Raw genomic sequence first — 26995 nt, 5'->3', positions numbered from 1 at the left:
GACTCATGCGAGTTTCTCGCATTGCACTTGCGTGTCTGACCCCGGCCTTAGTGTTACAATTGATTCAGAGTTTTGTAGAAAATAGATTTGAGTGTGATATGTTTCCAGTACTTTTTCGTTAATGCTTACAGCAGTGCATCGTTTTCTGCACATGTCACTATGCCTATATTACCATCAATGTCTTTATCATGATAAATGCTTGATTTATACATATCAGCACTTTGTGGAACTGGCATCTTATTTACATTTCAGCTGTTTATTTGCCCAGTATGTACAGTACATCCCCTTCTGCTGATTTGTCGCCATTTTTTTCCTGTGTCATATCTTAATGTAAGTTCCTTTTCATATTTAATTAATAAAATATTAGATATTTTTATTTATTTTGTGGTGGTGTTTTGTCTTTGTACGATTTATTATTCATTTATTTGTCAGCACTTCCATAATCCATGTTGGGGATGAGAAAATCCATCTAAAAGGCTGGTTTCACACTTGCGTTGGGCAGAGCTGCAGAGGGCTGCGTATGTCCTTATTTAAGCCCCGCCCACTGCCGCACCTCTTCCATTCAGCTCCGCCTACGTCTGCCTGCATTCTGCGTACCTATCTTTAACATTGGGTATGCAGGTCACGTGAATGTATGCGGATGCCTCCGCATGCGTTGTTTTGACACTGCGAAGACCGCAACAAAATGCAACATGTTGCACTCAACAGTTTGACGCAGCGTCAAAACGATGCAAGTGGAGGCATCCGCATACATCCGCATGGCCTGTGTACCCAATGTTAACTCCTTTCTGCCATTGGACGTACTATCCCATCCATGTGCCCAGGGACTTAATTCCCAAGGATGGGATAGTACGGATTGGATGATCGTGGCCGGGTGTCAGTTGATTATCACAGCTAACACCTGGCACTATGTGTCATGGGTGGATACGGACCGCCCCCGGCACATTTACCCCTTGCACACTGCGATCGCAGTGTACCGGGGGCATAGGAGAGAAGCGCGCAGGGAGGGGGCTCCCTCCATGCTTCCCTGCAGCCCCCGGAGCAGCGCGATGTGCTGCGTCGCTCCGAGGGTCTCCTCTCTGCAGGCCCCCGGATCCAATATGGCCATGGGGGCCTGCAGAGAGGCGGCTTCCACAGTGCCTGCTGAGAGCAGGCACGAGGAAGCCTGTAGCAGCGTCTGTCAGATCGCTGATCTGACACATTAACCCCTTGTACACCGCGATCAAACACGATCGCGGTGAACTGGGAGTTAAAGGGAAGCTTCGGCAGGGAGGGGGCTCCCTCCGTGCTTCCCTGAGCCCCCCACGGCAGCGCAATGTGCAGCGCTGCTGCGGGGGGCTCTTTCCCTACAGGCCCCCGAATCCAAGATGGCGACGGGGGCCTGTAGGGAGCTGACTTCCTCACTGCCTGCAAAGCGCAGGCATGAGGAAGTCTGCAGAACTGCCTGTGACAGATTGCTGATCTGTCACAGTGATCTGTGATGTGACAGATCAGCGATCTGTCACAGGACAGTGATGTCCCACCTGGGACTATGTAATAAAGTAAAAAAAAAAAAAAAAAAGTGTAAAAATAATTTTTTTAAAAATCGCTAAATAAATTAGTAAAAAAAAAAAAAAATATTCCCCAATAAATTCATTTTTTGAAGAAAAAAAAAAAAAATTACACATATTTGGTATCGCCGCGTCCGTAGCGACCCGCCCTATAAAACTGCCCCATTAGTTAACCCCTTTAGCGAACCCCTTAAAAAATAAAAATAAAAAACGAAGCAAAAAATAATGATTTATTATCATACCACCGAACAAAAAGTGCAATAACACGAGATCAAAAAGACGCATATAAATATCCATGGTACCGCTGAAAACGTCATCTTGTCCCGCAAAAAACGAGCAACCACACAGCATCATCTGCAAAAAAATAAAAAAGTTATAGCTCGCAGAATAAAGCGATGCAAAAATAATTATTTTTTATATAAAATTGTTTTCATTGCAAACAACCGACAAAACATAAAAAAACGACCTAAATGAGGTATCGCTGTAACCGTACCAACGCGAAGAATAAAAGCGCTTTATCAATTTTACCGCACGCGGAACGGTGTAAACGCACCCCCCCCAAAAGAAATTCATGAAACTCTGGTTTTTGTTCATTCTGCGTCCCAAAAATCGGAATAAAAAGCGATCAAAAAATGTCACGTGCCCAAAAATGGTACCGATAAAAACGTCAACTCGTCCCGCAAAGAATAAGACCTCACATGACTCGGTGGGTCAAAATACGGAAAAATTATAGCTCTCAATATGTGGTGATGCAAAAACTATTTTTACAATAAAAAGCGTGTTTTAGCGTGCGACAGCCGCCTAACATAAAAACCGCCATAAATAGTAAATCAAACCCCCTGTTAACACCCCCTTAGTTAGGGAAAAATAATAAAATTAAAAAAAAGTATTTATTTCCATTTTCCATTTTTCATTTTAGGGCTAGGGTTAGGGTTAAGGTTAGGGCTAGGGTTAGGGCTAGGGTTAGGGCTCAGATTAGGGTTAGGGGTGTGTTGGGGTTAGGGTTGGAGTTATAATTGGGGGGTTTCCACTGTTTGGGCACATCAGGTGCTCTCCAAATGCAACATGGTGTCTGATCTCAATTCCAGCCAATTCTGCGTTGAAAAAGTCAAATGGTGCTCCTTCCCTTCCAAGCTCTGCCATGAGCCCAAACAGTGTTTTACCCCCACATATATGGTATCAGCATACTCAGGACAAATTGCAAAACAACTTTTGGGGTCCAATTTCTCCTGTTACACTTAGGAAAATAAAAAATTGGGGGCAAAAATATCATTTTTGTGGAAAAAAATGATTTTTTTATTTTCACACCCAGGCGTTATAAACTTCTGTGAAGCACTTAGGGGTTCAAAGTGCTCACCACACATCTAGCTAAGTTCCGTGGGGGTCTAATTTCCAAAATGGGGTCACTTGTGGGGAGTTTCAATAGTTTAGGTACATCAGGGGCTCTCCAAACGCACATGACACCCGCAGACCAATCCATCAAAGTCTGCATTCCAAAACGTCACTACTTCCCTTCCGAGCCCTGACGTGTGCCCATACAGTAGTTTTCTCCCACATATGAGGTATCAGCGTACTCAGGACAAATTGGACAACAACTTTTGGGGTCAAATTTCTCCTGTTACCCTTGGGAAAATAAAAAAATTGGAGACTAATTGATCATGTTTGTGGAAAAAATACGATTTTTTTATTTTCATGCCTGGGCATTATATACTTCTGTGAAGCCCTTGGGGGTTCAAAGTTCTCACCACACATCTAGATAAGTTCCTTAGGGGGTCTAGTTTCCAAAATGGGGTCATTTGTGGGGGGTTTCCACTGTTTAGGTACATTAGGGGCTCTCCAAAGGCAACGTGACACCCGCAGACCATTCCATCAAAGTCTGCATTCCAAAACGTCAATACTTCCCTTCCGAGCCCCAACGTGTGCCCATACAGTAGTTTTCTCCCACATATGGGGTGTCAGCGTACTCAGGACAAATTGGACAACAACTTTTGGGGTCCAATTTATCCTGTTACCCTTGGGAAAATAAAAAAAATGGGTACTAAAAGATGATGTTTGTTGAAAAAATACGATATTTTTATTTTCACGCCCGGTTGTTATAAACTTCTGTGAAGCACTGGGGGGTTCAAAGTGCTCACCACACATCTAGACAAGTTCCTTAGGGGGTCTAGTTTCCAAAATGGGGTCACTTGTGGGGGGTTTCCACTGTTTAGGTACATCAGGGGCTCTCCAAAAGCAACATGACACCCGCAGACCATTCCATCAAAGTCTGCATTCCAAAACGTCACTACTTCCCTTCCGAGCCTCAACGTGTGTCCATACAGTAGTTTTCTCCCACATATGAGGTATCAGCGTACTCAGGACAAATTGGACAACAACTTTTGGGGTCCAATTTCTCCTGTTACCATTGGGAAAATAAAAAAAATTGGGGACTAAAAGATCAAGTTTGTGGAAAAAAATGATTTTTTTTATTTTCATGCCCGGGTGTTATAAACTTCTGTGAAGCACTTTGGGGTTCAACGTGCTCACCACATATCTAGGTAAGTTCCTTGGGGGGTCTAGTTTCCAAAATGGGGTCATTTGTGGGGGTTTCCACTGTTTTGGCACATCAGGGGCTTTCCAAACGCGACATGGCGTTCGATCTCATTTCCAGCCAAAAAAGTCAAATGGCGCTGCTTCCCGTCCGAGCTCAACCATGCGACGACCGCTCATTATATAGACCCCACGCCAGTGATGGTCCCAAATAAAAAGTGCCCACTCCGCATAGCTACCAAGTCAGATCACAGTTGCATACGTCTGCCATAGATGGCTATTTTAAAGCTCTAAGGAGAATTGACATTTGCACTTTATAAAGATCTCCATGGGAAAAAAATACATTAGAAAGACAGCAAAATGAAGATTGGAGAAGATCATTAACCAATACAACCCAAGCAGGCATCGAAATCTAATGTGCTGACAAGGTGAATGTTTTTCCCAGCAATATGCGCTCCTGAAGGATGATGATGGAACTTGATATTTAGATTCAAGGATGATTTTTATTTTTAATTCAAAATAGAATACAACCGGTTTCGACTGCTAAGAGTCTTCCTCAGGTATAATGTCAAGTATTCTTGACATTATACCTGAGGAAGACTCTTAGCAGTCGAAACCGGATGTATTCTATTTTGAATTAAAAATAAAAATCATCCTTGAATCTAAATATCAAGTTCCATCATCATCCTTCAGGAGCGCATATTGCTGGGAAAAACATTCACCAAGTGTTATAACCTATGAAAGCACTCTCCAGTGCTCTCACTAGTTTCCAGATCTTTGCAGCAAACTGAATGGAAGGAGGAATGGAGTGATCCAGGGATTGGATCTACATGCAGTATCTCAAGACACCAAATAGGTGAGTGTATTCACACTGAGTATATACGTTTGATAATTAACTACTACACTTAGAAGCTTGCGCTTCCCATTTTTCTCCCTATAATCCCCTCTTGTTTAATGTGCTGACAAGGGCAACACTGTTATTCTAAAATGCTAACGTTTTACCGATTATCCATAGATTATTAATTATCGTAGTAGCAGGACTATGAAATGATAGCATCCAGAGCCTGTATCAATGTGATGGGGCACTGTCTTGTTACGTTTAGCAACCAATCAGAGTGCAGCTTTCATTTTACCAGAGCTGTTTAATGAATGAAAGCTGTGCTGTGATTGGTTGCTAAGGGCAACAGACAGTTTTTCTATCAGACAGTTCTGATATATGGAATCTCGCTGACAGTGATAACATAATGCAGTGTCATGCTGTAGGTTATTGAGGAGAGGCTATGGCCCAAGCTAATTACACCAAGGCCGTACTCAAGAATTAGTCCTAATGCATCTTCTGTCCCTCATTACACACAGTGAGCCTGACAACACAAACATGAAATGTGATCTCCTTGTATCACACGTAACCTCCGGGACCGCACCACTCTCTAGGGCTACAATTATTTCACTACAAAGAGCGGCTGATAAACGCTAATTACCTGCAAATACTCTACATACACCCAGGCTTCATTTAACTCATTAGCTCCGATCACAAATGAACAAATATAGTTTACTCTGACAGTAACCGGCTTTTAACCGGCCAATTTATGGTGTGGATAATCCTGATAATTCAGCATGCCTCAATAAAAGCCCCATACAAGAGTAACGGGAATGAATCCAATAGTCTGGCGCTTGGCAAAATGTTAGCGTCTCCTGAAGATCACACCGACTTCATTCATCAATATTTCCAAGATTTGCCAAGGTGCAGATAATTACATATATGAGTATGAATCAAATAGCTATTATCCAATAATTAATCACCATTTGCCAGCATGACAATTTATTAAACTTTTACAGTATTATTGCTAATTATACACCGATAGAGTTGGTACGAATTGATTTACAGGACCCGGTTCATCAAACAGGTAAGTAGTCTGTGTACATCGGACAGGAGTCCTGAGAACTGCCTCTTAGATGAGGACATCCCTGGTTTCTCCTTTGATTAGGCGGCCTGGCACAATATTATTGTTGCCGCGAGATGCATATCTGACGTCACGCCAGGGTTGCTAATCCTAAGAACAGTTCGCAGAAGCCAGGAGGTAGGAGGTGGTTCTCAGGACTCCCATCCGTCGGACACAGATTAACGACGTGGACACTGGACTGGGTCCTGCAAATTCGCACCATCTATATTTACTTTCAAAGAACCACTTGCCCGTTTCTCTTCAGATGCCTCTTGGTCTATGGCATCATGCACAAGAAAGTGTTAGCACTAAATGCTGTCTACATACATAGACATATTCATAGGGCCCTGTTGACCCAACTCACGTTAAAGGCAACCTGTCATGTGGTATCCGAACTGTAGGAAGGATGAAATAGAGGGAGAGGAGCTGATCAGATTCATTATCACTTGTTTATAATTCATTGAAATCCTTGGTGTTTGTATCCATATGAGTCCATTGGGTGATCCTATTCTATACTATAAATTATACTAATTTTTTTCCAACAAATCTGTATATTATTCTACTCAGCTTCTTCTTCTCCTCTGTACCTTACTGTCCATAAATCAGACTGCATGTACAAAACGATAGGTTCTCTTGAAGGGCTTTGTTTTACGATACATCATAGAAGTATGGGCTGATAATCCACAAATCTGCAACGTATTACATGCCTATCAAAGAGCTCAACACTTTACATATCTAATGCACACGTCAAGTTTATATTTTGAATAGAAATTGACCTGATCTTTAAATCCTCAGAAAGTAAATTTAATCTGTGTAAATAATGCAAATTCATTGTATATTTTTCTCATAAGAATGGGTGGCTAAAATCCACCATGAATCCATAACACAGTGGAGTTTGCTGCAGGTCTAGGTCTTCCACAAGTGAGGCCTTTAACAAAATAAATAATATTTTTTTGAGCAGTATATTATATATATGACCATTAAATGCGGCATATACCAAGGTGACGGACTGTCCCCATTGCTGTTTCACATAGGCCTGAACCCCATTAGTCAGATAATTACAGAGTCTGGCTATGGATACAAGTTCAACGGTGGAAGCACCATCAGCCACCTCCTCTACATGGATGACATCAACTGTATGTGAAAAACGAATGAGACATCAATTCACAGATCCACCTGACAAGAATCTACACTGAAGACATCGGGAAGTCCTTCGGACTGGAGAAGAGCAACCGGTTAGTAATAAAGAGAGGCAAGGTAGTCAAGACTGATGGAGTGGAATTACCAGCAGGGCACATAACAGATATCCAGATATGCTACAAGTACCTCGACATCCCACAAGGATACAGTAACCATGATGAGGAGGCAAGGAAAGCAGCAACATCCAAATACCAACAAAGGGTCAGACAGGTCCTGAAGATCCAGCTCAATGGGAAGAATAAAATCCATGCCATCAATACATGTGCCTTGCCAGTTATCAGATACCCTGCTGGCATATTGTGCTGGCCAAAAGAAGAAATGGTGTCAGGAATACCGCACTGCACTTGCTTACTGAGCCAGTGCGCATGTCCTGGGTACAAACCTGTGCCCAAAGATACCTGTGGAGTGGGGCAGCATTGGTGACGATACATGCTCCAGGCTCACAGGACCTGTGTCACTGAAGGTAGAAAGCAATGAAGGACCTACGATCATGTGACTGCAGGGGGTGGGGCTTAGCATCCTGCTGCTGGAGATAAGTGCAGGATTCTACTACAGGGATCCTCAAATCAGACAAACGGGGGTCATACACAGAGAGTGCGGCGCGGTACCAGAGGGACAACCAGAGAGTAGTCAGAACGTAAGCAATGAGTCAGAAACCAGAGAAGCAGATAAACAGTACAGAATCAAGAGAACCATATAAGCTAGCTAGAAGACAATCAGAAGGCACAGGCACACAGGGGTCAGCACACTCGGCCAAAGGCAAAAGTACAACTGACAGGGATTGGAATCTCACAGGGCTATAAGAAGCTCTTCTTGAGCCAAAAAGAGGCTACAATAATTAACCCCCGGCGTGCAGGTCAAGCCTGCACTGAGCTCAAGACATTAACCCCTGATGTGCAGGTCAAAACCTGCACTGGGATCATGACAAATGGAAGCTGCAGATGCGAAGACACAAAAGCTCCTCACAATGCATGGAGGTCTCCACCCTATGTTTAGCACTCAAAGTGTATACCATCAGAAAGGAGGGTGATCGAGGCCTGATAAGCATCCAAGATCACGGATGAAACAAGAAGTATTCAGGAATAATGTACATCAGAAGAATGGCACCAAAAGATGAGATGCTGAGAGAAAGCTTAAGGCAGGAGCAACAACATATCTGGAAGGAAGAACAGGAACATGAAGCACCATGGCAAGACAAGCCGCTGCATGGGATGTACCACCAACAGATAATGGAAGTGGTGTACATGGAGAAATCCTACCAATGGCTGGAGAAAGCTGGACTCTGAGACAGCACAGAGGCACTAATCATAGTGGCACAAGAGCAAGCACTAAGTACCAGATCCATAGAAGCACGAATCTATCACACAAGACAAGTCCCAAGGTGCAGACTATGCAAAGAAACCTCAGAAACTGCCCAACACATAGTGGCAGGATGCAAAATGCAAGCAGTAACAGCGTATACTGAATGCCACAACCAAGTAGCAGGAATTGTATACAGGAACATCTGCACAGCATATGAGCTAAGCCCCCCTAAGTCCAGGTGGGAGACCCCAGAAAAAGTGGTGGAAAATGAAAGGGCTAAAATCCTGTGGCACTTCAAGATCCAGACGGATAAGCAGGTTTAGCTAACCAACCAGACATTGTGATAGCAGACAAGGAGCAAAAACGAGCAATGATAATAGATGTGGCAGTGCCAAGTGACAGCAACATCAGAAAGAAGGAATATGAGAAGCTGGAGAAATACCAGGGCCTCAAAGAAGAACTGGAGAAGATGTGGAAGGTGAAGGCAACAGTGATTCCAGTGGTGATAGGAGCACTTGGAGCAGTGCCCCCTAAGTTGGAAAAATGGCTAAAACAGATCCCGGGAGCAACATCTGAGCTCTCTGTCCAGATTTTGTGAGCATCTGCCTCTGCTGACTACATATAGATAACAAAGTACTGATCCAATCAAATATTGCTTCACACAAACATTGTTATTTGTAATGCACATTATAGAATCAATTTTTTACCGAATGCCCATACTGGTCACATTCTATAGACTGGTTGAGACATTAGTCCTTCTGAACACAATAATACAGTTTTGTAGACACTAGATTATCATCTACAAAGTCCATGGACTTATAGTCAACGAACCTCATGGTACAGAATTTTTCACTACTCGCCAAATACACAAGAACACACACGTTTTATCATCAGTAAACATTTTGTACACGTCAGATACATGTTCCCAGTGGTGTGAAGGATTTTATCTGATTGTATCCTTTGTTTGAGTAGCACTTACGGATTTATTGATATGACAATGGCTTATTATTAACTGAATAGTAAACTTAAGTCAGTTGTCCACTGGTCTGGAATGTCTGGGAGACAAATATCACTTCTGCAATGTATCGCTGCTATTGAAAAATATAGTCTCTTGCTGATGGTTGATAACATCAGGGCTTTTTGTTGATTTTTTAGGAGCACTTTTGCTGTCACGATGAGAAGGATGAATTTCCAAAAGCATTGCGGGAGCTATTATGAGATCTTGTGTATTTTGATTAAGAGTGGACAAACCTGAAATGCAAAGGCTCAACTTATGACCGTGAAACATGGGTACATGTGTTTTTTTACACCAGGGGCTGGAATTTTATCAACTTTTTTATGTATTCTGAGGACACTTTTGGTTATTACCATGAGTAAACTTCAGCATTTTGTTGCTGCAGAAACAGCACTATTGTCTAAATATCAAGACATTATTACTTCTAAAATACCTTAGAGACCATTAACATAATGACAGAAACTATACAAAACTTTCATCACCTGCATTAACTGTGTGGGCACCTTATTATTCTACTATAAGGGAGGGCATTATAGTCTGTATGGGTGCTACTTGACTACTTTTATGGTGTCAGAATTGCTGTTTATAGACATAATGATTTGTCATAGATATTAAGAACATACCAATTTTTGGCAATTGTGCCACTCATCTAGACAGTAGTCCATAGCCATCGGACCAGAGTCCAGTAAAACTCCTCTTATCTGCTGGCATCTTATGATTAGTAGGACAAGCACAACGCCATCATTGCAGTTGCACAGCGCCAAAACTAATCAGAAGTGGTGCCAGGGATGCTGACAGTTAGGATATGATCCACAGGGTTCTGGTCAAGCGGCCACAGGCTACCAAAGTGGATGTTGCACCAGGGTCCTGGGCGTCTTCTCACTCAACTTTACTTAGCCTCCCGTTTTAGTGTCTAAAAGGTGTCACATTAAATTCTAGGGCTATGGTATGTGATATTTAGGGTATGTTTCCATGTTCAGGATTACATCAGGATTTGCTGCGGATTGGACGCTGCGTACAGCCGCAGCTTCCAGATGTTACAGCATGGTGGAGGAGATTTTTTGAAATCCCGTCTCCACTATGCGTGCAGGGCCGCATCCGGTGGCCCTGCATAACCGGACATGCGGCGCGTTTTTCTAGACCACAGCAAATCTATTTATCTTGCGGATGCAAATCTATTTATCTTGGTTATGGTGTGGTGATTCTGGATGTTTTCAATGAACACATCCGGAATCACCACGCGTACAACACGGGGCGGTGCTTTGGGCAGAGCGGGGTTTCCGCTGCGTCCAAAGTGCTGCCAGTACGCAGCGTGGAGACATACCTTTAGGCATTAAAGTGAATCAGTCACTAGATGTGAAAATTGCATGTATTATTAAAGAGATTTTTTAAGCTTCATGAAACTGGTGTAATTATTTTGAAAATCTATGTCAGAATGGCTATATGTTACTTTTTGAAAGACTAAAATAAGCATCATTGTGCTGCTCTAGCTTTTTTATTTCAAGATTATACAACTATTCTGATGTGAATTTGCAAAGTAAGTACACCAACTCCCTTAGGTATTAGAGATCTATTTAATTGTATATGTAGTTTGTACTATGACATATGATGACAGATCTGCATGAACTATGAAACATTTCTATGTGTTGCACCTCCCTGAACTTATTTATTTGATTCTCTGATGCAGAAAAACCCAGGAGTTCTACAATTCTATATTGTAAAACATATCATACAAAATAAAAACATAACATACTTCTTACTTTTACAAGGTTAAAGTAGTACTCAATATAGCAATAACAAATAAGAAGCAGTTTCAAGAAATTGCTCCACTTTGGTTTAGTAACCTGGACCCAGAAACGCTGTGTGCACAGGACGACACTCACCTTCACACTGGTGTGGCTGGTCTGTGTCTCGGCCTCTATGCAGCTATATGGCCCGGTCTCTTTGCGCTCCTTGCGGGAGCCGGTGCGGGCTGCTGGTGGGTAGCGACTTTGGTAGGCGAGCACAGAAGGGATGTTATCTGCAGCATCGGTTTTGATGAAGAGCCCGTGTAAGGTGGCGGCTGTTCCTTGGGAAATGGTGGTGGTCTGGTGCGGGGAGTTAGACTCATCCGAGTCCCTGCAGTAAATCACCCCGCTCTGTGATACGTGGATACTGGGAGCGCAGCCCATACCTGTGCCACGGTGCAGTGGTTGGAACTGAGACACCTTGTATAGGGATGAGATCTTCAAGCTTTGGGCTGTTTATAGAATGCCACCAAGAAGAGCCATAGTGTCAACGTACATAGTGCTGCTCCGCAGATTTATCCAATAAATCATATATCCATTTTGCAGAATACTAGATCTATCATGTACTTGGTGCTGCCGTCCAGATGCATTCATTCATTCATTCATTCATCAGTCTATTGGGAATATTTCATGGTACACCAAATGATAACAGATCTATGATAATATAATTTCACTAAATCCAAAAAACTGCTAACACTGAAATACGATGCCAACCACAATCATTGGAACCAATCACAATTGAAAAAAACTTGCAGGACTTCCTAGACTGCATGCCATAAATTAAAGATCACAGTGCCATCTTCTAACCCTTGTGTGATCTCACTGCTATACTGTTGCATGCAAGCCCAAACATTGTGCCAACACGGCTGAGCTCAGGATCATCATGGTCTATCACCCAGACAGGTGTTTCATCAGTCAGCACCTTCGCCGTCCTCACGCCAGTTACACAAGCAGAAAAAAAAAGAATGAATGAAATGATGGGGGATTCCCTCAGATGGTGATACCCTGTGGGCCAGGCTGGCATGGACAAAATGCTTTCTTCTGCTCAGCAAGCAACAGTTATCCCCAGCTTGTCCCTACCTCTGCAATGCAATGACATAATAGAAGCCTGCACATAGGGTGCCTTACAGTCACTGCCTTACACACTCATACTCCTCCATTCCCAGCATCAGTTCACAGCACCAGCACTGAATGCATGCGACACAATTTAGCAATAATTGCCTTTACCAGCTCATCGGTGGTACCTGTGCCTCTCCAGCACTGCGGTCACATACATCCCTATTGTGCACAGCACAGCATATAATAATAGATCCCTAGGTAGTGATGACAGTGGAGAATCCCTTGCTGGTGACTGCAGATCCTCTTCATGCACAGCTCTAGATCTGCCTTCTCCTGAGCCCTCCCAGCCTTGTCACCAATGCTGCTGCTGCTGCTGCCTCCTCCTCTAGCTGGAAAGCAACAAGGCGTTGTCCCATTTACACATCATTTTCACCCCTTTTATCTCAGTAGTGGGTGGCAGGAGACCCCTTCTCTGCATCCTGCAATCAGCTGTCATAGAGCCTAAGATAGAAAGATTGCAACACATGAAACTGACTCTTCTCCCATCTACTGGAATGTACAAGAATTGAGAACAGGCAGAATCAATGGGATATATACTAAGGAAAGAGGAGCGAAATCAGATGATGTCCAAGTTATATGTTATGAAGATGACGGTCTATGCTACATCAATACATACAGCGATACAGATGCATACAGTTAATGCACCAAATGGCTGGGACGGATGCCATTCACCTATTTGATGCCCGTTGACTCCAAACTTAGAAAAATGTAAAGATGTAGGGGCTAATTCATCATTGTTTTTGCACCTTTGTTTCTGAACTACCAAGAGCTCATTCACACGACTGTATTTTCGGTCCGAGTGATGCCGGTGAAAATAACCGGACAGAACTCGGACCAACGTTATTCAATGGGGCAGTGAAGGTTAGCGATTCTGTACACTGTCCAAATCTGCATATGGAACAAAAATAGGTGCACTCACTAGTTTACTCCAGAATGCGGTTGAGACTCGCCCATGCAAGTGTACAAGTGCGCAAAAATGATTTGATGCCACAATGAGACAAAGTATAGCATCAGAATATTACGGATACATTACAATTCTGTGCCATAGGAAACCGTAAATGGTCCTGTAAGTGATTACGGTAATAGCTGCTGCTGTAAAAAAAAAAACGGCTTACAAAAAAATATACCCTTAAAAGTTATAACGTTATTAAAGCAATTAAAGTCTAATTCCCAAGTCAAACAAATTGCACACCTGAAGTGTAAAAATATCTAAGTATAAGATACATGATTAATAAGTAATTATTAATGTATGCTATATATAGATATTTTTACATTGCATGTGTGCAATTTGTTTTACTTGGGAATTAGATTTTAATTGCGTTAATAAATTTATAACTTTTAAGAGTATATTTTTTTGGTACGTCGTGTGTATTATGTCCCTACTTCATATAAGGCCAGTTTCACACATCCAGATATTTCCGGTACCGGAGCTATCCGTGTCCATGTGGTACATCTGAGTGGCACACGTGTGCTACCCAAGTGCTGCATCAGTACCACACTGACAGCTGCCGGGGAATTAGCACTACAGTAAGCCCTGTTCCCCTGCAGGTGGTGCTGAATGCGGCTGTCATTCTCCCTGCTCTGCCGGCAACAGCGCGAGCAGGGAAGAATGAATGAAACAAAACGACGTGGGGTCCAACTTATATTTTTAACCAACCCGGAAAAACTAACAGGTTTGGCTGGTAAGAGGACCCCCCAGCCTAAAAACAGCAGCCCGCACTGCCCAGAAAAGGCGCATCTATTAGATGCGCCTATTCTAGAACTTTATCGGGTTCTTCCCATTTGCCCTGTAGCGGTGGCAAGTAGGGTCATAAGGGGTTAATGTCACCTTTCTATTGTAATGTGACATTAAGCCCGGCTTAGTAAAGGAGATGAGTCAATAAGACACCTATCCGTTACTAATCTTATAGTAAGTAAAGGGTTAAATAAACACACAGTAAGAATAAAATCTTTTAATAAAATAATACACCACACATTTTGTCCATCTTTATTAAACTGTTAATCCCATCACGTATCCCTCGATCTCCTGTAAGAAAAAGAAAGAAAAAAAACAACAATATACAATATATGTCCGGCGCTCAGTCAAGTCCCACGGTATAAATCCATATATGGGGGTTAATCAGCTTATAGCCTCAGCGGTGCTAATGTGACCGCTCAGGCGGTAAACTACTGGGGAATGAATGGGAAGCAGTGCGCACAGGCTCAGTGACTAGTGGTGACGTCACCGAGTCTGTGTTCACTGACGGCATGAACACTTGTGACCTCAGCACTGTCATTTTCCCATGGTGTGTGACCCCTTACCAGCCTGAGAATAGCAGCCCGCAACTGTTAGTTTTGCCAGGTTTGTGAAAATTATAAGGTGGACCCCATGTCTGTTTTTTTCATTCTTTCTTCCCTGCTCGCGCTGTTGCCAGCAGAGCAGGGAGAATGAGAGCCACGTTCAGCACCACTTGCAAGAGAACAGCGCTTACAGTAGCAATACTTCCCCGGCGGCCATCCGTGCTCATGGAGGACAGTGTACACTGTTCTCCGTGAGCACGTGTGCTGCACTTGTTGCGGCCCATGTGTCCGGGTCAAAACGGACACATCTGCGTGTTTTGTACACGGACTATGTGTCCGTAAAAACACGCTGACATCTGCATAGACCCATTCATTTGAATGTGTCTACGTGTGACAGTGTCTCTGGTACGTGAGAAAACTGTCACTATACATAACGGAGCCACTGACGTGTGACAGGCCTAATTTTGTAAGAAATAATGTAAAAAAAACCAGATTGCACGCGGATGACAAGTGACAAAAAAAAAAAAAATCATCCGAGTTTTCTGGATGAATCTCTTAAAAGCTCGTATGAACCAGGTCTAATAGCAACTTTTTCCATTTGTGCCTTATTCATTATTTATATTGCACCTTTTTTCAAGGTGGCTTAGATTACACAGATGTTTTAGCCTAATTTTTCAATTGTTACCTTACATTGAAATGATGAAACAATTTAGCTCAATTGTACTTTACTGGAGTGTGAAATCTGTCTCATTATTTTTTTTGTGCTGTTGAAAACAAATGTGTAACAAATTCACGTTCATTGAAAGAATTGTGTGGCTTTCTACTCTAACGCCGAGTGCACACATTGAATATTTGAGGAGTTTTTTACCTCAGTATTTGTAAACCAAAACCAGGAGTGGGTGATAAATACAGAAGTGGCGACGTGTTTCTAATACACTTTTCCTCTGATTGTTCCATTCCTGGTTTTGGCTTTTAAATAATGATTTAAAATACTGACCAAATACTGAACGTGTGACCATGGCCTAAAAAGGCACAAAAAGCAAGGCCAGGTGCAGACATTGAGTATTTGGCAAGTTTTTTTATCTTAGTCAAAATCAGGATTGGAACAATCAGAGGAAAAGTATAAGTTAAGGTACTGTCACACTTAACGATGTACCAGCGATCCCGACCAGCGATATGACGCGGTCAGGATCGCTGGTACGTCGCTAAGTGGTCGCTAGTGAGCTGCCACACAGGCAGATATCACCAGCGACATCGCAGGGGTCGGGGGTCGCTACTTACCTGTCAGACGCGGCGATCCTGCATCCTCCCGCCCGGCACCACGCTCGTCGCTCGTCTCTCCACAGGAAGCCCCAGCAGGAAGCTGACGACGAGAAACAGTCCAGCACGTTCTCGCGCGATCAGCGATAACCAGCGGGGGAGCGGTCGGAGGTAAGTATCAGACATAGCGATATCGCTAGCAATATCGCTATAACGTCACAAGTTATAGCGATATTGCTAGCGATATCGCTTAGTGTGACAGTACCTTAAGGCTATGTGCACATGTTGCATATTTGCTTGAAGAAATTTCTGCGAGGTTTCTGCATCTCTTGGCAGAAAAAATGCAATGGAAAATACTAGCATTTTTTAGGCGTTTTTGTAAATCCATACAGCTAAATAAAGATATGTTATTACTAAAGAAATGTGATGTCATTTCTTAGTTGAACCTCTTCTTTTTTCATTCTCCATTGAAGACCATAATGTCATTACATACCATCTTCAAATTTATAATGTTTACACCCACAAAACAAATATAAGTGAACATATATATACAGTATATATACAGGGGTTGGACAACATAATGGAAACACCTAACGTTTTGGCGTCATAATCTTCGAACATGTTATAAACATGCAAACCGTGACATGTGGTAATGTTTTGTAGTTGATTATTTGTGTTATGTGATATGTGTATGTAAATTAACTGTTTGTTTTGCAGAATTGCAAGAACATTGATGAAAACCTGATACCAATGGCAGACCTCTCGGATTTTCATAGAGGCTAAATTGCTGGTGCTCGTATGGCAGGCGCTAGTGTAACAGAAAGTGCCCGAATGCTTGGCGTATCAAGAGGTACTGTCTCCAAAATAATGACTGCGTTTGAAAGAGAAGGAAAAATGTCCGCAGCAAAGCACAGGTCCGGCTGAAAGTCGAAGTTGACTGAGAGAGACCGTCGGAGTCTAAATCAAATTGTGAGAGAGGATCACAAGACCACGGCTCCGAAAATCACTGCTGAGCTCAATGAAGACCTACAGAACCCAGTTTCCACGAAAACTGTTTGTCGGGAGCTGCACAAATCTGGATTCCACGGAAGAGCTGCAATTCGAAAACTGCTGCTCTCAATGACAAATGTTTCCAAGCGTTTAGAGTGGTGTAGAAACCTCCAGAATTGGTCCCTCGAGCAGTGGAAACATGTGATATTCTCAGACAAATCATCGTTTACATTATTTCCGACCTCCGGCCGAGTGTACGTTTGGAGACAGCCGAAAGAAGCATTCCATCCAGACTGCCTTCTCCCAACCGTAAAACATGGCGGAGGTTCTGTGATGATCTGGGGTGCTATTTCGTGGAGATCCGCCGGGCCAATGATATGCCTTCATGGAAGAATTAACAGCCGCTATTATTTAGGCATTTTGGGCGACCAAGTGCATCCTATGGTTCAAGCACTGTTTCCGGAGGGGAACGCCATCTTTCAGGATGATAATGCACCAATTCATACAGCTAGAATCGTTAAAGCATGGCACGAAGAACATTCTAATGAAGTTGAGCATCTCATCTGGCCCCCACAATCCCCAGACCTCAACATTATTGAGCATTTATGGTCAATTTTAGAGATTCAAGTTAGACGTCGATTTCTGCCGCCATCTTCGCTCAAAGAACTGGAGGGTGTTTTAACTGAAGAATGGGCTACAATGAATCCATACCTCGTAGAATTGAGGCTGTAATCACCGTAAAAGGTGGACCTACACCATATTAAACTAACTTTTGTTGATGTTACCAGGTGTTTCCATTATTTTGTGCAACCCCTGTGTTAGCCAGATACCTTCATTAATAAAATGGTACATGAAGAGTTAAATGAAGATACACATGTGCACACACACACAGTCAACAGCCTATGTAGGAGCATTAACAGAAGTAACCTACATATGCTGTAACTAAACAGCAACTGTCAGAAATATGCATGAAATGCAATATCTGTTTATTTTTCAAAAAAATTCTTAAAAAAATTGCATGGGCTCCCACATAATTTTCATACCTAGCAGAGGGAAAGACGGCTGAGTGCTGATGTTAATATTCTGGGAATGAGCCAATAGCCATAAAGGTTCCCAGGCTATTAATATCAGCTCACTGCTGTTTGCTTAGCTTCTACTGGATAGTTTACAGGGAAACCCAAGAAAAAAAATTGACATGTTCCCCTATAAAATCAAACCAGCAAAGACTACGCAGACAGCTGATGGCTGATATTAATAGCCTGGGAAGGAGCCATGGATATTGGCACCCCCAGACTAAAAACATCAGCTCTCGGCCGCCCCAGAAATGGTGCATCTAATAGATGTGCCAATTTTGGCACTTAGCCTCCCTCTTCCCACCTGCCCTGTAGCATTGGCAAGTGGGGTTCATATTTGTGGGGTTGATGTCACCTTTGTATTGTCAGGTGACATCAAGCCCACAGGTTACAGTCATATGTAAAAGTTTGGGCACCCCTATTAATGTTAACCTTTTTTCTTTATAACAATTTTGGTTTTTGCAACAGCTATTTCAGTTTCATATATCTAATAACTGATGGACTCAGTTATATTTCTGGATTCAAATGAGGTTTATTGTACTAACAGAAAATGTGCAATCTGCATTTAAACAAAATTTGACCAGTGCAAAAGTATGGGCACCCTTATCATTTTCTTGATTTGCACACACCCAACTATTTTTTACTGACTTCCTGAAGCACTAAATTGGTTTTGTAACCTCATTGAGCTTTGAACTTCATAGCAAGGTGTATCAAATCATGAGAAAAGGTATTTAAAGTGGCCACTTGCAAGTAGTTCTCCTATTTGATTCTCCTATGAAGAGTGGCATCATGGGCTCCTCAAAACAACTCTCAAATGATCTGAAAACAAAGATTATTCAACATAGCTTTTCAGGGAAAGGATACAAAAAGTTGTCTCAGAGATTTAACCTGTCAGTTTCCACTGTGAGGAACATAGTAAGGAAATGGAAGAACACAGGTACAGTTCTTGTTAAGCCCAGAAGTGGCAGGCCAAGAAAAATATCAGAAAGGCAGAGAAGAAGAATGGTGAGAACAGTCAAGGACAATCCACAGACCACCTCCAAAGACCTGCAGCATCATCTTGCTGCAGATGGTGTCACTGTGCATCGGTCAACAATACAGCGCATGCATAACGCCTTTTTGTATGACCAAACAACTCAATCTTTGTTTCATCAGTCCACAGGACCTTCTTCCAAAATGTAACTGGCTTGTCCAAATGTGCTTTTGCATACCTCAGGCGACTCTGTTTGTGGCGTGCTTGCAGAAACGGCTTCTTTTGCATCACTCTCCCATACAGCTTCTCCTTGTGCAAAGTGCGCTGTATTGTTGACCGATGCACAGTGACACCATCTGCAGCAAGATGATGCTGCAGGTCTTTGGAGGTGGTCTGTGGATTGTCCTTGACTGTTCCCGCCATTCTTCTTCTGTCTTTCTGATATTTTTCTTGGCCTGCCACTTCTGGGCTTAACAAGAACTGTACCTGTGTTCTTCCATTTCCTTACTATGTTCCTCACAGTGGAAACTGACAGGTTAAAGCTCTGAGACAACTTTTTGTATCCTTCCCCTGAAAAGCTATGTTGTTTTCAGATCATTTGAGAGTTGTTTTGAGGAGCCCATGATGCCACTCTTCATAGGAGAATCAAATAGGAGAACTACTTGCAAGTGGCCACTTGAAATACCTTTTCTCATGATTTGATACACCTGGCTATGAAGTTCAAAGCTCAATTAGGTTACAAAACCAATTTAGTGCTTCAGGAAGTCAGTAAAAAGTAGTTAGGAGTGTTCAAATCAAGAAAATGATAAGGGTGCCCATACTTTTGCACCGGTCAAATTTTGTTTAAATGCAGATTGCACATTTTCTGTTAGTACAATAAACCTCATTTGAATCCAGAAATATAACTGAGTCCATCAGTTATTAGATATATGAAACTGAAATAGCTGTTGCAAAAACCAAAATTGTTATAAAGAAAAAAGGTTAACATTAATAGGGGTGCCCAAACTTTTACATATGACTGTATAAAATAATGAATCAGGGCTTTAAGGTAAAATTATCTGGTGGGGGGCATGTGATTGTATTATATGGGTATTACTGTATGAGATATTCCATAACTTACGCAATTCAAGAAATGTTAAAGGTATTTTTCTGTAATGAGTAACTATTTTACAGGAACAGTCATTTACATCATGGCAGAACTCCCAAGGGGGTAATGGTGTTTGTTATGTGTCCCTCTCCTGAAGGGGTTAAATGGCAGGAAAGTATCTTTTCCTTTGTTTTTCTGCTAGGGCACATAGGCTCAAGTGTCCAGCATATGGTTGGTTAGCAATCCTGGCAAGTCAGGGCACCATAGCTGGGGAAGGCTAGGTTTCCTCCCCGGTGAACGCCCCCTGATTGGATGCAGGAATTGGCAAATATAGCGGTAGCAGGGCTAAAAGAAGAGAGCACGGGTGGTCTGTGCCCAACCTCCGGCATCTTCCTGCCAGAACTGCTGCTAAAACTTCCAGTGATGGATCTCCTCCTGGATGTGCTGCGGATGAAGATGGGCAAGGAAGGAGCCATGATGTGCTTGCTGAGATCTCCAGAGTCCCGTCGGGAGATACTGTCGGACTGGAGGACAGAACTCAATTGAGCGGTGACCAGGAATCCATGACACGCGCCTGAAGAAAAGGAGGATTATCTTTTCTCCTTCGCCGGTTAGAGGGACCAGGACAATGGGGAAATGAAGAAGATGGAAGACAGCAGAGAGAGCCGCACCAGGTCAGCATGTCAGTCAGGGCTCGGTCAACCTCTGGCATTATGAAGCCGCTGATGGTCCTGGGACAGACTGCATGCATGCTAGAGATCTGGACAGGGGTCAGTCCTCCGGGCAGAGCTGCACACCAGAAGAGCAATCATGGGATTGTGAGTTCAATTCCTCTTATAGTAATTAATTTACTAATTAGTAAATTAGTTAAAGAAATCAAGGTCGGTAGAATTGCCAGTCCTTTTGCAGAGTTACCATTTGCTAATTTGCGCTTGTCACCCCTGGGTATGGTTTCGAAAAAAGAGCCAAATTCTTTCAGTTTAATACATCATTTATCATTTCCTTATGGTTCCTCATTAAATGATAGCACAGATGTTTACTTAAAGTAAGTATGTTATACATCGTTTGATCAGGCAGAGGTAATTAAAAACTTTGGTCCTGGTGCCTTGATGGAAAAAGCAGATATTGAGGCAGCATTTTTCCCTGTGAAAAACCATTCTGTTAGTAGGAAGCAACTAACAGAATGTTTTTTAACAGGAAAAAATGCAAAGTACTATATCTGGGCAATAAAAATGAAAAAAACATATACAGAATGGGAGGAATAAGGCTAAGCAACAGCACATGTGAAAAAGACTTGGGTATACTAAAAGATCATAAACTGAACATGAGTGTGATGCAGCAGCAAAAAAGGCAAATGCAATTCTGGGATGTATTAACAGAATGAAGTATACAGTCTAGATCATGTGAAGTCATTACTGCCCTCTACTTCTCTCTGGTCAGACCTAAGCTGAAATACTGTGTCCAGTTTTGGGCACATTTTAAAAAAGACATCAACAAACTGGAGCAAGTTCAGAGAAGAGCGACCAGAATGGTGACCGGTCTGCAAACCATGTCCTATGAAGTTCGGTTACAGGATTTGGGAATGTTTAGCTTGCAAAAAGGAAGACTGAGAGGAGACTTAATAACTGTCTACAAATATCTGAAGGGCTGTCACATTGTAGAAGGATCATCTTTATTCTCATTTGCGCAAGGAAAGACTAGAAGCAGTGGGATGAAACTGAATGGGAGGAGACACAGATTAGATATTAGAAAAAACTTTTTGACAGTTAGAGTGATCAATGAGTGGAACAGGCTGCCACGAGAGGTGGTGAGTTCTCCTTCAATGGAAGTCTTCAAACTGAGGCTGGACAGAGATCTGTCTGGGATGATTTAGTTAATCCTGCTTTGAGCAGGGGGTTGGACACGATGACCCTGGAGGCCCCTTCCAACTCTAACATTCTATGTTTCTATGATTCAGATTGCTCCCTACACATCAAGACGGTTTTAACTCTTTGAGTCTTCAGTTTCAAGGATCATTTTATATAGATAAGGGTTTACAGATAGAGTGTTCTTACCCTGTTCATACTTTGAGGCAATCCTTTGTTTATTAGGGTGGGTAGTAGCAATGCAATGTATGAAATCGGGATCGCGCACTACCAAGATGATTTTTTGCTTGTAGGTCCAAAGGATAGTGAGGTGTGCAGGCAGCTATTGAATATGTTTGAGCTAGTATGCAGGGAATTTGGCATTCCACTAGCAAGAGAAAAAAAAAGGTTCTCACAGCCAGTTGTATTGAATACTTGGACATAGTGATTGACACAGTGCAAGGGGAGTTTAGGTTGAAGTTCTGTGAGAAGATAAAGAAGTGTTTGAACAGATCAATGTGTAAGTTTTTTCCTACGATTGGAGGTTTTTTGTTTAGACACACTGACTTGGAAGGTGGTGTACCCGGCCTTTTCAGAAAAGATTTAGTACATTTATTTGAGATTGGTAACTATATATTTAAATCAGCAAGCAATGGTGGAAATAGCTCTTGGTGGGGTGGGGCCATGCTTGCCTGGGTAGGGTGGGTAGGGTTAGTCATTCAGGTATCTGAATGGACAGTAAGATGGGGTTAACGGGGCTTGAGCCTTTGGGCCAACCTGCGGTGATTGGTTAAGTTTTTTAAATTTAAAAATGTACAAAGTTAATGGTATTTTGGTTAACTGTTTAATAATCATATTTAGGAAGTGGCCAATTTATATCCATTAAGTCAATGTGTCAGAGTTGTATTATTTATGCACTGTACAGATTTGGCTTTAAGTTGTATTGTAATGCCATGGCAGGTTGTTAAAGAAACTGTTTTTTAAATCTACAGACTAATGGACTAAATTTGCAATGAACAGAATACTTCTCCTCTAATATAATGATATTGTCAAAACTGCTAACAATAATAATTGCCATCACAACATGCATCATACAAGTACACTAGTTATATGGTAAAAAAGGTGATATACTTATACTGTAACACTGACTTATAAAAAAAGTTTCTCTCCAGTTTCAGTAAGGCCTCATTCAGACATCACATATCTTTTCTACATAGATAGAAGACATACCAATCATAGTCTGTAGAGCTATTCACGTGTCTGTGTTTTTGTGTTGGATGGTGTCTGAAAACCACCCAAAAAAGAGACATACCCAATTTTAATCCAAGTTTTGTATCAAACTGACCATTTAAATCAATGAGACCGTGGAAAAAATAGATACCAAATTGATGCCATGCCTGTGTCATTCCTGTGCTGAGCCTTTTTTACAGTTTAATGTCTAGGAGAAGCTTGGATTTTTTTTGTATACAATAAAAATCAGTTTTTTTCTTGCATGCAAAAGAAAAATGGACGTGTGAAGAGGCTTTCAGCAGAACATATCTGCATTGTCACTGAGGTCATTCTGTTCCAGCATAAGAGCAGAAAAATAGAAATGACAGAGCGTAAGATCTGTCCGGAACCAACTGACCCCACTTATAGGAGCTCAGTGACAACTTCCTCCATGAGAGTGTGGCAGGTGATCCTACATATTGTTATTACGCTGACTTTTTTATTATCACGCTGACTTTTTTATTATCAGTGGCCAAACACATGGTTCTTTAGGGGACATAAGTTACACATCATCTATATATGTAATGTTGCATGCATTGTCATGATCTCATTGTGGAGAGTTTCCCTTTTTATTTGCTATATGTTACATATGCAGTTGTGCTCAAAAGTGTACATACCCCAGCAGAATTTTTGCTTTCTGGCCTTTTTTTCAGATATCATGAATGATAACATCAAAACTTTTTCTCCACTCATAGTTAGTGGTTGGGTGAAGCCATTTATTGTCAATCTGCAGTGTTTTCTCTATTTAAGTCATTATGACAACCCAAAACATCTAACTGACCCTGATCAAAAGTTCACATACCCTGGTGATTTTGGCCTGATAACATGCACAGAAGTTGATACAACCATGCAGCATAAGCTACTCTGACAATGAGTGCTTGTCAGGGACCAGATTATATAGGAGATGGGAATGGCCAACAGTGAACAGCAGAGAGCCTTAATGCAGGAAAGCTTCCAAGAGCTCTCAGCTGAGCAGATTAGCCCCTGCACTGCTAAAAGAACCCTGCACCATTTAATATGAAGGTGAAGTGCTTCTAATGAGTGCAGGAGTAGGAACAATCAGACATTGCGGTCTTTTGGCTCTTCTCTGTTGCGGTAAACCCATGACAAAGATTTTCTTCCATGTGAACACAGAGGTTCCATATAGTTTCTTCCACCAAGACAAAGCTATACGTAATCACCCAGCACCAAGCTTTTGAATCAAATACAGGCAATTTGTACAATTTGTATTTCTCTGCCTTTTGTTTATTTATATGACATTACTCATGTTGTCAAACAGCAAACTAACCAATTCATAACATCCTAACCTCAGTCAATAAAAGTCCTGCCATAGTTTTGCTGTAACCACTGCCAAATAAGAAAACACTGTAAACACAATGAGCATTTGCAGCATTTTTTTCTGCACTATAAACTAGTGTTAGCTGCAAAAAAAAGCTGCAAAAAATCCACCGCCGATTATTTACCCTTTTTGACGTGTTTTTACTTGCATTTTTTCCTCACTAATTTACTGTGAATGGGTGAAGAAGCTGCAAAAACGCTGATAGAACAGACATGCTGCAGATTTGAAAAAAAAAAACACTTTGATGGTTAAGAACCTCAATTAGTAAGCAGCATGTGCATGAACTTTCAAAAATCTTATTTTCTTTGCTAGTGCTGTAAAATGTGTTTTTTACCCTTGCAAAAACACGTGAAACAAACACAGCAAAAATGCAACATGTGAACAGGCCCTTAATCTCCACAGAATTATTTTTAAGGAAAAAACTGCTGTTTATCAGCAAATTCTTGAAGATAATAACAAGAAAATTTAAAATATCTGACTCGCTGGACTAGTCAAAAGTTTTAAGACTGACAGAAATTTTAGCTTTCACAAACATTGCTGCTTCAATGTTTTTAGATCTTTTAGTGAGACGTTTCTATGGTGCTCTGTAGTAAACTTATAAACATTTCACTAGTTTTTTAATTAGATTTTTAATATGTTTTGACAAATACATCAAACTTATGTAAAGACTAAATATTTACAGAGATGACACTTGTTTTCTGCACTTCGGCCTGGCAGCTGTACATCTGCTTTTGAGCCAAATCCTGAGCCATGACTAACCAGTTTTGCCTAATCAGAGCTTAGAGTTTATTACAATTTCTGTGTTTTTTGTTTGTCCACCAGATTTTTACGTTTTGACTGCTTACCATCTATTATACATCAAACCAGGGCCGCCATCAGGGCATTACTGCCCTGACTGGCTAATGGGGCCCGGTGGGCAGTGGGAGCCCGCATTGTGCCCCGTCTCATCTGCGCACCGGGCTCTACCGGCAGGCTACACCAGGCCCTGGCTAGTGGCGCTGCGGCAATTCAACTCTATTGACGTTCGGGCCCGGGCCCGCACGTCAATATTTAACAGCCAATCGGAGGCTGGCAGCTGACGTAAGCCGCAGCGCGCATGTCGCTGGCATCTGACGTCATTCAGTCAAAGGCGAGTGCGCGCTTCAGCTGTGTGGAGCTTCGCCGCAGAGTGCGGCCAGGAAAGAAGAATGTTTTTGTTTTGTTTTTATTTTTTTAATTGAAAGCGGCAATTCGGGGGCCCGGGGCAGAATATAAGAAATGGGGGCAGTGGCAGAATGTGAGACATGGGATGGGGGCAGAATGGACATGGGGCAGAATGTGAGACACAAGGGCAGAATGTAAGACATGGGGGCAGAATGTGAGACACAGGGACAGAATGTGAGACATGGGGGCAGAATGGACATGGGGCATAATGTGAGACATGGGGGCAGAATGTGAGACACAGTGGCAGAATGGACATGGTGCAGAATGTGAGACACAGTAGCAGAATGGACACGGGGCAGAATGTGAGACACTGGGGCAGAATGTGAGACACTGGGGCAGAATGTGAGACACGGGGAAGAATGTGAGACACGGGGGCAGTGGCAGAATGTGAGACATGGCATGGGGCAGAATGTGAGACATGGGGGCAGAATGTGAGACATGGGATGGGGCAGAAGGGTCAAGGGGCAGAATGTGAGACTTGGGGGCTGAATGTGAGACACGGGGGGCAGAATGTGAGACACTGGGGCCGAATGTGAGACACGGGGCAGAATGTGAGACATGGGGCAGTGGCAGAATGTGAGACATGGGATGAGGCAGAATGGTCATGGGGCAGAATGTGAGACACAGGGAGCAGAATGTGAGACACTGGGGCAGAATGTGAGACACGGGGGCAGTGGCAGAATGTGAGACATGGGATGGGGCAGAATGGTCATGGGGCAGAATGTGAGGCTTGGGAGCTGAATGTGAGACACAGGGGCAGAATGTGAAACATAGGCAGAATGGACATAGGGCAGAATGTGAGACATGGGGGGCAGAATGTGAGACATGGGGGGCAGAATGTAAGATATGGGGGCAGAACTGACATGGGGCAGAATGTGAGACACAAGGGAAGAATGGACATGGGGCAGAATGTGAGACACGGGGCAGAATGGACATGGGGACAAAATGTGAGACATGGGGGCAGAATGTGAGACATGGGGGCAGAATGTGAGACATGGGGCAGAATGGACATGGGGCAGAATGTGAAACACAGGGTCAGAATGGCCATGGGGCAGAATGTGAGACATGGGGCAGAATGTGACAGTGAGACACAGGAGGGGGCAGAATGTGAGGCACGGGGGCAGAATGTTAACAGTAAGACACAGGAGGGGGCAGAATGTGACAGTAAGACACAGGAGGGGGCAGAATGGACACAGGGCAGAATGTGAGACACAGGAGGGGGCAGAATGTGACAG

The 26995-nt window shown here is 42.6% G+C and overlaps 1 protein-coding gene across 1 annotated transcript in view; it reads right to left on the bottom strand.

The window, feature by feature from the left end:
* The window catches only part of PDE8B (phosphodiesterase 8B), a 221753-nt gene extending 209015 nt beyond the window's left edge, over positions 1–12738 (bottom strand). The window contains exon 1 of the mRNA XM_073584138.1: positions 11420–12738. Within this exon, the coding sequence (XP_073440239.1) occupies positions 11420–11707 (288 nt within the window). The 5' untranslated portion in view covers positions 11708–12738. The remainder of the gene's footprint in view (positions 1–11419) is intronic.
* Between the last annotated feature and the right edge of the window lie 14257 nt (positions 12739–26995).

This window comes from Dendrobates tinctorius, unplaced genomic scaffold (genome assembly GCF_039654945.1).
Source record: "Dendrobates tinctorius isolate UK_male_01 unplaced genomic scaffold, ASM3965494v1 ptg000083l, whole genome shotgun sequence".
Classification (NCBI taxonomy): domain Eukaryota; kingdom Metazoa; phylum Chordata; class Amphibia; order Anura; family Dendrobatidae; genus Dendrobates; species Dendrobates tinctorius.
This window is presented reverse-complemented; position numbering and strand designations above follow the sequence as displayed.